General features: G+C 43.4%; 1 protein-coding gene across 1 annotated transcript in view; it reads right to left on the bottom strand.

The window, feature by feature from the left end:
* Positions 1-2,743: 2,743 nt before the first annotated feature.
* Positions 2,744-12,496, bottom strand: part of hcn4 (hyperpolarization activated cyclic nucleotide-gated potassium channel 4) — an 80,867-nt gene continuing 71,114 nt past the window's right edge. The window contains exons 8-9 of the mRNA XM_085765250.1: positions 10,380-10,544; positions 2,744-7,703 (exon numbers count right to left, since the gene is read on the bottom strand). Coding sequence (XP_085621376.1) covers positions 5,365-7,703; positions 10,380-10,544 — 2,504 coding nt within the window. The 3' untranslated portion in view covers positions 2,744-5,364. The remainder of the gene's footprint in view (positions 7,704-10,379; positions 10,545-12,496) is intronic.

Raw genomic sequence — 12,496 nt, 5'->3', positions numbered from 1 at the left:
CCTGCCACTCGCCCTGAAGGATCTCTAGCTGATTCAGTCTTTGAGTGAACTTACATGCACCCCTACTGTTGCGTGGGATCCCTAAACTGGGTCATATCCAGGTTACATTGGCAAACAGCCCACTTTGTGGTCAAAGTAACATTAATGTCTTGTTATTCCGTCCCACTGGAGCAGTAGCAAAAGAGGTCAGTTGAATTAGACGCTAGGATAAACAGACCTTTTCACTGCATATAGCAATCTTCATATCATAGCGAATCACTCTGAGGTACACCGTTATATGGAACACCTGACTCTGGTGCTCGTTAATGAAATAAATTGAGCGTTTGTGGATGGATGGGGGGGGGGGGGGTTGTTGTGGGGTGTGGGGTTGGGGGACTTTGAGGAAAAAAAAAACACACACACGTGCCTCCTTCTCCCACGAGAAATTGCAGGTTCGATTCCACTGCTGCTACATCTAATCCTCAATCATAGCAAATGATTTCATCAGTGTGCATCGCTGATTCACCAACACATATTCATGGGAGAGTTAGGGCGGCACAAAAGGAGAGGGGGAGGCTAAGATTAGGCGGATAAATTGGAAGCGCACCAAGCAGAATCCGAGCATACTGAACAACAGAAACAACCGGGAGTTGGAGATGCTACAGAGGTGCCATGTGGAGCATTAAAGCTCTGTGATGAGAAAGTTGCATTGAAGCAACGTATAAAATTGGGCAACGGGGGCAAACAGCAGGGCTGGATCCAGGTATGGCCTCAGGCAGAGAAATATGGTGATGTAATGACTTCTGCCAGACATAATGAAGCTATAGTAATTTTCTATTTCAGTTTCAATTTCTAGACTAAAAAGCCCCAATTCAGATTAGATACATTGTAACTACAGGAACTATTTCGTACAAATGTGTGACGGTAAGATGAAACAGTCCCTTACAGGATCACAGACATGTCAGATGCTTTCCCACTGTTTACTCTGAACTGATTTCAGAACAGCCTAGCTTGGAGCGTCTGGGCGGACTGCTGGCAGCTGTCGTGATCCTTCAACTGCCCTTCACTGCTATTTCCTCTGTTGCCCTCAAACAGCAGCTTTCTTCCCCTGTTCAGATGGGTAACACAGGGAGACATAATGTAAATAGTTCCCAGCGTGAGCGAGTGAGTCACAGTTGTTTTTCTTTCTTCGCCTCTCTCAAAAGACACAGAGTTTCAAAGCCTCTTTATCTAATTCCCAGCTGATTCCGCAAAAAAAAAACACACACACAACAAAACAAAAACAAAAACAGTCTCGATACTACATTACGCTACAGATGCAGCTGCAATAGTCTGGAAGGCTGGAAACAGCAAATCCCCTTGAAGAATAAACATTGCTGTCAGGTAAAAATCTTGTTACTCCAAATTTCATGAACCCGTGTGGCTCAAGAAACCTCTTTTCATTACCATTACATGATTTCCAAGTTGCATGGTTATCATCAAAAATTGCTTTTCATAATTTCACAACAAACATCATTTTCTGATTTCGTGCATAAAAAGTCCAAGAAAGAACATTTTGCACAGATGCTGGCCCCCTCGGATGAAACAGACAGGTCTGCCATGCAGATTGTGTCAGCCCTCTAAATGTTAGTGACAGATTCAGCTGATACAACCACCCACTCCTCTTCTAAACCACTTATCTGTGGTAATGGGCCAGACTAAGTTCAGGCCAACTAATCAATCCCTGTCCAATGTCTATCTCTCCGTAAGCTCTGACCTGTGCCTCCCCGTCTCACCCTCCGTAGACAGCGCCCAGCCCCAGTCATCGACCCTGCCAGGCAGAGCAGGAAACACAGTCATACACACTAGCTGCTAGCTCAAAGCTTTCCTTTATGTCCTTCCAATCAATACCACACTAACAAGCATCCACTAGCACTCAGGAACAATCATAAAGCAGGAGGAGGGGGAAATATGCCACGAGTCGAACCAGGAACAAGCCCCCTGTCAGCATGAGTACCCCATGGGGTGCCTGTCCGCCTTGTGGCTGAATGTCCGAATACATCCTTCCCTATGTCTCACAAAACACCTTCAAACTGTTCCTCCAACTCTACACCTTAATAAGGTCATATAATGAGGGGAACAAGGGGACTTATCCTGATGTCCAAGGCTAGCATGTACAGGAAGACCAAGGTCTGAATGCCTACACTCTGTGTGCAGACATTCAGTATTCCAGAGGTGTAACAGTTCCATCTATTTGCTCTCTGCTGTGTCCCTCTCACCCCTCTGGATTGTGGCTAAAGAGTCCTGGGCCTCATACCTTGAGGCAAACATAAACGTTTCAAAGCCTTTTCAGATTGTTGTTTACTGCAGATTCAGGTGAGGTGTTAAATGCGAGAAGAGGTGAACAAAACACTGCTCTGGCCATTAGTAACACTCTGTCTGTGGAGCAGACCGTGAAAAGGTCATGGATATAGCATAAAAGCTATAATCCATTATTGATCTCACCTATGTAATTTAATACAAGAGTTATTCACTAATGTTAAGACAAATAATTATATAGCAGAGTTCTTGCTGTTGTCCACTTCCCCTCAGTCTGCCTCGTCTAATTCTGTTTCCAGTGTTGATACTAAAAATTTCATACAATGAATGATAACTCAGGTCACGACTATTGAGGCGGTTTTGACAGAATGACAACAAAGCCACGCGCTGTTACAATTAACTGTTGTAATTTCTCATTTCTTCAGCACTGTTGATTTTCTTCTCTATAGATTTTTTGTCTGTTTTTGCACTGTAATGATCGTGACATCACGTGATGATGTCAACATTTTTCCAATTACCTTAACAAAAGTAAGGAAGCACGTCATCAACAACAACATGGACACTAACATTTGCACATCATCAACGGTCTTGTTTAAAACACAAATTGGAAAAAAAAAGAGATTAAATTCAGGGGAAAAAAGAAGCAAAAGTTATGTTTATATCTGATGTATGCCTAAGGTTACAGTCCATGTATTCATGTTTTCAACAAAACTCATACATTAAATCCCTAATCATAAAATTGGTAAGAAGTACTGGCTTTATAAACTGGCCTAGCTGGTGTGAATGTAATAAGAAAGTGGAAAATCAATTGGTCATAGATCTGCTTACAGAAAATTCAGTCGAGAGTATTTTCAGCAACATAAAATGCTATGGATAAAAAAATGGGATTGTTGAACAGTTTTTATTTTTGCCAGGAGCACTCGTTGTGTGCTCTTGTGGCTGAGTGCATGTCTGTAAACGTGCACTCCGGCAGCTGAGTGTCACGCCATGTGTATTGCTGTACCTTATTATAGGGACTTCTGGGAACTGTAATGAGGGGAGAGCATGGTCACTGTGCACCTCTGTGTGTGAGTCCATGATAGCCAGTTAGGGTCAAGGGATTACAGGCATGTCTTGTTAAATTAGGCTGCTGTGGCTGAGTGCTGTGACTGAGTTAGGGACTCAGCTGTCTGAGTGGAACCTGGGTCTGTCCTGGTGATGAGCTACAGACAAACATGTAGCAGGCATATCACTGCCTCTCCGTTGTGAGCATAGTGATACCTTAATCTACTGAGGATTCCGTCAGAGACACCTGAATTTAAATGAATACACATAAAGGGCTTTTTTTTTTTTACTGCAGACATCCAAATCTATCATAAGTTTGAACTATGTGTGTAATATACACACCATAAATACAGAAAAACCTACAGCAGTTCCACTCAAACAGGAGTCTGTTTTAGGGTAATGTGCAGTTTCTCTCAGGGTTACAGTTGCAGCGCAGTTGCAGTACTTTATGGAGCTCCTGCAGTAAAGAGTGGGCTGTTTTAGGCAACATATTACGTAATATATCTACATTGCCATACAACAATTTAGACAGTAGTGGTTCTGTGTCTTGCTAAAGGACACTTTGTCAGGGGAAATGGCTGCTGATGAAAATGTCTGTCATACATATTGTACCAGTGACCTTTTTAGTTATTGAACCATCTTTACCCCCTGGGGCACGAAGCCTTCAGTGCATCTACCACAGCTACAGTACTTACTTTTAACAACGACAAATGTACATTCAACATCTCAAACTCAACACATAGCTTTCAGTGAGGAGACATGTATATGTTGACCATATAGCAGCTACAGTAGAAGAAGTAATGCACAAATTAATTATCAAGTGGCATATTTCCGTTTCTAGCACTTTTTGGATATTTCAGCTTGTATACTGTATGAACCGTACTGTATGTGCTCGATGACTGAAAGTCTAGTTTTGGGCTATCATATATTTGACTAGTTTTGATTGTGAACTTTCTGAGTGCTACACAATGCAACACACAAGCTATGGTTAATGGAAGTTCTAGTTTTTTGTGTGAATAAAGGCAAATGTCCTTTTGATCAGTCCAGGGAAAAGTCTTGCCTTGCATCCGACTGTTCCACTGACTCACACACTTATTCTCACTAACACTCACACATTAACAGTTGCACACAGTCAGGAAGAAAAAACAACACATGCTTTCTACACACATTAGTGGCATGAGCTTGGAAGACAAAGTGAGCTTGTTAGGACATGGTTGAGGAGTCTGCAGAAAGCCAGTTGCTCACATACTGCTATGTCTCAATATTGAGATGGAGGGTAGCTCGCTGAACCCCTCTCGCCCTGCTTCAAAAAACAGTATTATTACGATAAAGTGGTATAAAATAAGGATCGATGGGCCAAGAGGAGGTGAATTAGTACCCCACAGGAAAAGTCTTTTTGGTTTCCTAAAATCTCTTCTCCATCTCTCGTAAGGTTTTGAAAAGTTTATACACAGGATAAATAAGTACAATCTAATAGATACATTTAAGGATCAACAATATGTGATCCTCAATGAGATGGTACAAGAGTCAGTCTGTCTCGAAGCATGTTTTTATAGCTAAAAATGTAGATAATCTTTTTAAACACACAAAAAGCCTTTATACATGCAGGTATTAGTGCATAGGTTCCTGCAGAAAAAGAGTATTATTGTGTTGTCCATTGAATCATCTTCCCAAACATCACCAGATGAATTTGGCATAGTTATAGAAATAAATAAAATGACAGTCTTTTAAATGGAGATCGTTTTTCACACCCTCCTAGTCCCTTGATTAACTTATCATTTAAATATATCTCTATCTATATACAGTATGTATGAATAAAAAAAAGAAGTCAAAGAAGCATAAAACAAAAAACTATTCTAGATCTCTAGAGTAGCTTCTAGAGTTACTGGGTAAGGAGTCATTTAATCACAGTAAATTTAAGATCTTGGTAAAATGAGAGGTGGAACACAGTGAAGTCTGAAGACAAAGAAAATAATGCCACACATGGAGATAGTTTCTGTGTGTGTTTCAGTTCGGAGGAGCACAGGAGGGTGTGATCAATCCTCACAAATTAGAAGGGAGTTTAGAGCGGACAGTTTGAGGTTCTAGATCTGATGAGTAGGCAGCAGAGCTCCTCCTCAGAGGCAAAGCCGGAGAAACCCCGGGAGACTGAGTCTGGTGAGGGTGCCCTGGAGACGTCTGGACTGGAGGAGTCATGCGCCCTGGCACTGAGCTACAGGGTTTGGGCACAAGAGTGGGTGAGGAAAAAGGTGAGGGGTAATATCCAGTTTCCACAGAGGAGCGAGGAGTTTGGTGGCCTAACGCCTGGGCCACCTCTTGCGGCAGAGATGGGTGTGAGCTGGATAAAAGCTTTAAGTCCTCAGAAAAGCGGCCCAATGGAGAATCTCTCCCCGTTGTTTGTGGCTGGCCGGGTAGCTGTGAAGGGAAAGACGACTGAGGCATGAAAAGAGAACTGTGGGATCCTGTGGCACTGGAGGGGTCACTGTAGTGGAAAGTCCTGCCTGCCACTGGGCTTTGGACAGTAGGGCTGGGCGCCACTGGGGTAAGGCAGGGGGAGGCGTTTGCTGAACCATACTGGGCCAGTGAGGCCAGGGCAGACCTCTCTAGGGACATCTGGTGAGGCATGAAGCCAGACTGGAGGCCTGCCAGGCTAAAATGGGTGAGGGAAGATGGGGAGCCCTCCGCAGGCTGCTGGGTGTGCTGTCCTCTATTAGAAGATGGGGAGCCTTGTGGAGGGGAATGGAAGAGGTTTAGGCCACTGGTAGTCCTGCCTCCCCCAGCAAATTGCTGCAGAGGAGCCACCTGAGGAGGCTTAGGAGGAGGCTGGCTATGGAGAAGCTGCCCAGTCATAGGGCTGGACGAGCCAGTAGAAATAGGACTCTGACAACGGGAGGAACCGATATGTCCAGCTGTAATTCCAGCAGAAGCCCCTCCTACTGGACAAGATGGAGACCCTGCTATATGGGTCCCTACTGCCCCTCCTGCCGCCTTGCTAGTATGTCCTCCAATCATCCCTCCCCCTGACCCACTTAAACTTCCTATATGGCTAGTTGTTGTAGTTGCTGATCCACCAGGAGCCCTTCCCAGGGATCCACCAGGATTCCCCACCACTGAATCACCAGAAATACCTCCAAGTGGTCCCCCAGAGGCCCTTCCAACTGATCCCCCACACGCCCCTCCTGTCAAACCCCCAACCACTCCCACTGATCCACCAGATGCCCTACCTAATGATCCTCCAGTGGTAGTCACTACCAGTGATTCCCCTGAGGGCCCCCCGACAGATCCCCCAGAAGCCCTTCCAATTGATCCCCTGGAAACTCTTCTTACTGATCTCCTGGATAACTCTCCTATAGGCCCACAAGTAACATTCCCCCCTGATCCACCTGATGCCCCACCAGCTAACCTACTACTAGCAGCACCCACCAATCCTTCAGACATCCCTCCAACTGATTCCCCTGAGATACCTCCTCCACAAGTACCCCCTCCCAAACTAAAGGGCCCCTCTGAAGTCACTTCCGTTGTTCCAGTTGTAAAGTCCTCTCCGGCCCAAGCCGTGTCTCCTCCAGTGGCTCCTTCCATAGAGCCTCCGATCGCTCCAGCCGAGGACCACCCCGTAGCACCACCACAAGCTCCAGCTGCTCCTCCACTTATCCCCGACCCTGTACTTCCACTTGTAGATCCTTGGTGGAAGAGGTTCGAGAGAGGTGGGGTGCTGGAGCGGAAGGGCTGTAGATGCTGTGGTTGCGGGTGTAGCTGAGCCATACTAGATGAGGGCGAGCCAGAGGATGAGTATGGTCCAAAGGGGAAAGCAGAAGCCCCTCCCCCACTAGACCCAGACCCAGACCCACCCCCACTAGGTCCATGTTGGCCTCCACTACCTGAAACCTGCTTGCTAGAGCCAGTTGCCCCTGAACCTGATGTCATATGCTGAGCCCGAAAAGAGGCCAGTAATGGCATGTCCACCCCAGTGTGCAGTTTTGAGGGTGTGCTGGAGGGGGAGTCACCAGCAGAGCCAGGTGATGTGGATGAAGGAACAAATGTGTGGAACTTCTTGAGTCGGGTGGGAGGATCCTTTAGAGACCCCAAAACAGAAACCGGAGGCCTAAAGAGTGATGGAGGGAGATGGGGATGGTGTGTCAGTGCGATGGCTACTGAGGTGGTGGCAGCTGCTGCCTGGAGCGGGGCCTGGATCAGAGGGGCCCAGATGACAGGGGTAGGCGAGGGAGGCGACTGGGGTGGGGCATTCTGCATGAGGTGCGCACAGTGGGCCATGTCCCTGTCATGCTGTACAATCTGCTGGATGATCTCGTTCTCCTGGTAGTTGAGTACACCAGAGCTGAGGTCATGTTGTACCTTGTGCTGCAGGATGGAGTTTTTCTTGCCTTTAAAAGCACACATACAGACAAACACAGAAACAGACACATAGAGAGTTATAGGTGAGAGAAAAGACAGAGAAAAGGAGAATAAGCACAAGTGTTCTAGGTGGTTGGAACCAGGCTGATATTTGGGTGTACTTGAATAACCACCCTATTTTCCAGCAACCACTTCACATAGAGCAACCTAAGACAGAGACAACTATGAAGAGGAAGAAATAAAGGAAAAAATGTACCTGAAAATCACAAGTGGGAAAAGGGAGTAAAAGAGATTTCAGAGAGCGACAAGGGATGTAGAAGAAAGAGAAAGACAAAGCATAAAAGAGCAGAGAATAAGAGAAACAACAAAAGGTGGGTGGGAGATAACTACCCAGAGACAGACGTTCAGGATGTATGACAGCCTGAGGTGTAGGTGATGTATGTTTAACTAGTTCTTGCTGTGGTTCCCTTGGTAACAGTGACAAAACAAAAATCAAACACCGTACCTGCAATTTGTAAGACATGTTGAGGAAATGCTCCAAGTCTGCAACTGTATCTATTTGTCTCTCCTGTAATTGGCTAGTAATATCAGAAGGGAAGCCACGCCTAAAATCATATAGTTGTAAAATTCAAGCTTTTGTGGGATAAGCCATCTCATGACACTAGAGAGAAGCTTACACATTTGAAATAAAGTATCAGGGTAGAGGTTTTCACAATTTGGTGCTCCATTATTTTCCAGGCTTGAATTATATAGGGGAGACCGGGGATGTTGTAACATTTTTGACACTTCTGTATACATCTTGGAGCTCTTTTAAGCCAGTGCATTCAACATGTGATACAAACTAGTTTGTATATGTCTGCTATTAAATGGCATAGCTGTTATCTCTGCAACACAAACAGAAAAGAAAAACTAAAAGCTTTCTAATCAACACTAAAATTACTTTTTAACATAATTGCGTGTGTGTGTGTGTGCGTGTGTGTGTCGGTGTGTGTCAAGAATATTAATTACTATTAGCCATTGTCTGATCCTATCCTTAACCGTAACCCTTTCATCTTTGTCTTTCATGAACTAGACATATTGAAATTCAAAATAAATTAAAACATAAATGCAAAATAAATTTGGGTTGGAGTAGGTTAACATACTAAATTGCTGTTACAACTAACCCAGACCTTTGTGGCCATGAAGTAGCTTACCTTACAGTGAACACCTAAAACATTAGCACTTACAACTTGCATGAAAGATATCTACATAATAGACACATAATAACCATGATGTACTTCTGATGAGTTTAACTACAAAGCAGGCAATGCTATCACAAAAATAAATGGAGGGGAAAAATACTTTTATACCTCAAAATTAGTTTTTTCCCTCTAAAACTGTCTGTGTCTGCCACAGGATGATACTTCTTCATAGAATAAGGATTAAACTGAACACAGTCAATCAGGTGATTCATAAGTTGTTCCCGATTGGAAAAATTGAAAGTGTTACAACTGACCCATGTTACAACCATCCCCGGTCTCCCCATGAAAAACAAAGTCCTCATGAGCTGTGCACAACGTCAAAAAGACATGTTGGAGTTATATCATTATGACAGGTATACCGACTGCTGATCCAACCTTCAATAGAAAAGTAAGGAACTCTGACCGCAAAGTCCATTCGTCTTTGTTGAATGGTTGCCCTAGCAGTGACAGGGTTAATTCACATGGCTGCCATTTTCAATTTGGTGCTAACAAAAGGCTGTGAAACCCAAAGATATTGTAAATGCAATTAGGCCCAGATCAATCTCTCCATTTTCTGTTATGACTGGTGGCAGATTAGTAGAGGGATTGCTGTGAGGTATTGTATCTACATCCAGCTTGACCCTGGCACCACCTGACCCTTTATCACCTGCACACCTCCAATCAGATTGTGCACAGTCCATCAAGACAGTAATTACTTTACGGATCAGTGCTGTGTGAGTGACTTTATTAGGGAAGAAGGGTGTACATGAACATAAAGCCCAGCAGATAGGACATACACCGGAGACCATCTCACAGAAACATCACTATCAGCCCACCACATCTTTCCAAAGCAGCCATTTTCTACAAAGAGACCCCCTAAAGCAATTTCTCTATCTTCCATTCTAAACATAGCTGAGGATAAAACAGAGCGAAAACAGAACACAGCGATGGGTGAGTGATGATACAGGCGTGCCTTTCATTGTGAATTTTTCATCTGCCCAGGCTGAGCCTGGGAACAGTGATGGATACGGAGAGAATGTCAATTGTATGCCTAAGAGAAGTCACACAGGGATTTCAAAACCAGAGCTCTATCTGCATGTTTATATGAGGACGGCCTTGAAAGTAATTCCACTCATTGAGTATCAGTGTCAACATCTTTCAGGCTTAAACTTTTGTCAGAGAGCTGTGGCTCTGGTTTGAAAGATCTTTTTTTGTCTGATCAGACACAAAGTAAAACAGAGATACAGTGATCTTCTCCTACCTCACTGCTGAAATCTTCTATAGTCTGAACAGGTGAAATTAGATTAATACTGTAGTAAGCCTTATATATACATTATTGAAATAACCTCTTAATTTTTATGGTATGCATCTTAGCTCATTTTTTTGACGGTAGTTGGAGCCTTCATGTCCTTTGTTATATAGTTTGTAACATCTTCTTTTAGATTTCAATCTTAAATTGCTTTTTTGAAAAGATCACTTTCTTACCAATCCGGTCCAGCCTGTCCAGTGCCACAGTTTCAAAGGCCCGCCTCATCATGGGATACTCCTCCAGCACCTCATTGAAGTTGTCGACCGACAGTGAGTACAGGCGACAGTATGTGTCTGCTCGGACACTGGCTGTCCTTCTACCCCGGGTCAGCAAACAAATCTCTGCAACAGAACATAGCAAATAAACACAGAGGGTTAATGTTATGCCGGCGCTAACACTGCTGTAGATTTCTCTGAGAGACAACCAAAGGCACAGTCCCAGGCTTAGTAAAGCACCCATAATCACTACACTGTCTACATTGTGACAAATGTCGATATCATGTTTATTTTTTTGTTGTTCTTGTTTTGTTTTTTTTACACACAACTCACCTTACACATAATACCATCCTAGAAATAAAAAAAAATGGCTCGGTTAAGGACAAGTAGCATGTTTTTGCACTTTAAGCCGGTTTAAGGCTGGTTCACCACTGCTCCTTCCTTGGACCACTTCTGACAGACACTGACCACTGCAGACTGTGAACACCCCACAAGAGCTGCAGTTTTTCAGATGCTCTGACCCGGACGTCTAGCCTGCACAATTTGGCCCTTGTCAAACTTGCTCAAATCCTTACGCTTGTCTATTTTTTCTTGCTTCTAACACATCAAATTTGAGGACAAAATGTTCACTTGCTGCCTATCCCACCACTAACAGGTTCCATGATGAAGTGTTATTCACTTCACCTGTCAGTGGTCATAATGTAATGCCTGATCAGTGTATAGAGCCAATGGTATTGTTACTGGGAAACTATTCTGGATCTTTGCAGTGGTAGAAATAATTTTATATGATTAAAACATTTGGAGAACCACCGTTGATTTTAAGAATTGCTTTATCTTCCTCAGCAAATAAACTATGCCAAGTTAAAACTATTACTTTTCTGTAATTGATTGCTGCAGAACTTGCTATTGAATGCTATTTTCAGAGAGGTCTCCCAGCCCTCATCTGCCATGTCCGTTTAGGAAAGTAATTCTCCATTTAACAAGCATTGCACTGCTGTAGAGATCTAGCTCAGAGACAGTTTGTGTGGGTGCAAGTGTGTCTGTAGTATTTGCAGATGTCGCATGTGCCTGCATGCACTACCATGCACAAGTGGGATATGTCTGTGTGAGTGCCTCTGCTTGCACAGAATGGTTGTGAATGTACAATAATGTGTGTCTATGCATGCCAGTGTTTTATTCATGAGACCAAGGCAGTATGGGAGAGTGAGATGGTGCAAATACAGGGTACATATTCTCTCTCTCTATATATATATATATATTTATTTACTTAATTACAAATGTATATGAATATACATGATGGTACTTTTTTCTACGTATATATTATACAGTATATTTGTGTATAAACAGGAGTTAAGTGACTGACGTACATTTGGTGGAGTGCCATGTGTTTATACACATTCCCTAATGTCTTTGCTCTTCAGCTTTCATCTCATCTTCTACCCTCCCCTCCTGTGTTCACAATCATACTCCCTCCTTCGCAGAAACTCATTTCTAGATCATCCACACACACACACATGTGCTCTCAATTCTCCCACAGAATGCACTTTCCTACTTTGCCTTCCCTTAGCCTACATCAAATCAAATTTTTAAAGAATCCGTCAACCAGTTTATCTCCAGCGAACTCATGCATAGTCTGACTCTCCACCGTTACTGTCTTTCTCTGCATTGTCCTTTGCTTCCTCCCTTGCTTTTCCCCTTTAATATACTGCACATAAAATGTTGGTTTATGTGGGTCTCATGTTTACATTATGCTAACCTGCAGACACACTAGCCTCTTGGTGGGAAGCATGCATCTTGTTTTTTCTCCATCAGACAGTCTATCAAAATAATATAATTTTTTTTTAAACTTTTGAAACTGATTTTTAAGCTGCACTCCATAAATCTCTGGGGCTTTAACTGAAAGCACAATTTCACTCTGATCAAGGCTCAAATGTGAGCAGTTTGGCCTGTAATCCCCCCTGAAACACCTTCTAAGAACAACAGACTTTAAAGTTTTGGTGTTTTTACCAATTTCCTAAAAAGAAATAACCTTTTCGTTTAGGTTTAAATAAAGGAAAACTACAAAAAAACAAAACAAG

The sequence above is a fragment of the Trachurus japonicus genome, chromosome 3 (genome assembly GCF_045865225.1).
Source record: "Trachurus japonicus isolate A0001 chromosome 3, Traja_1.0".
Classification (NCBI taxonomy): domain Eukaryota; kingdom Metazoa; phylum Chordata; class Actinopteri; order Carangiformes; family Carangidae; genus Trachurus; species Trachurus japonicus.
Note: the sequence above shows the minus strand (reverse complement) of the source record. Positions and strands in the feature narration are given on the sequence as shown.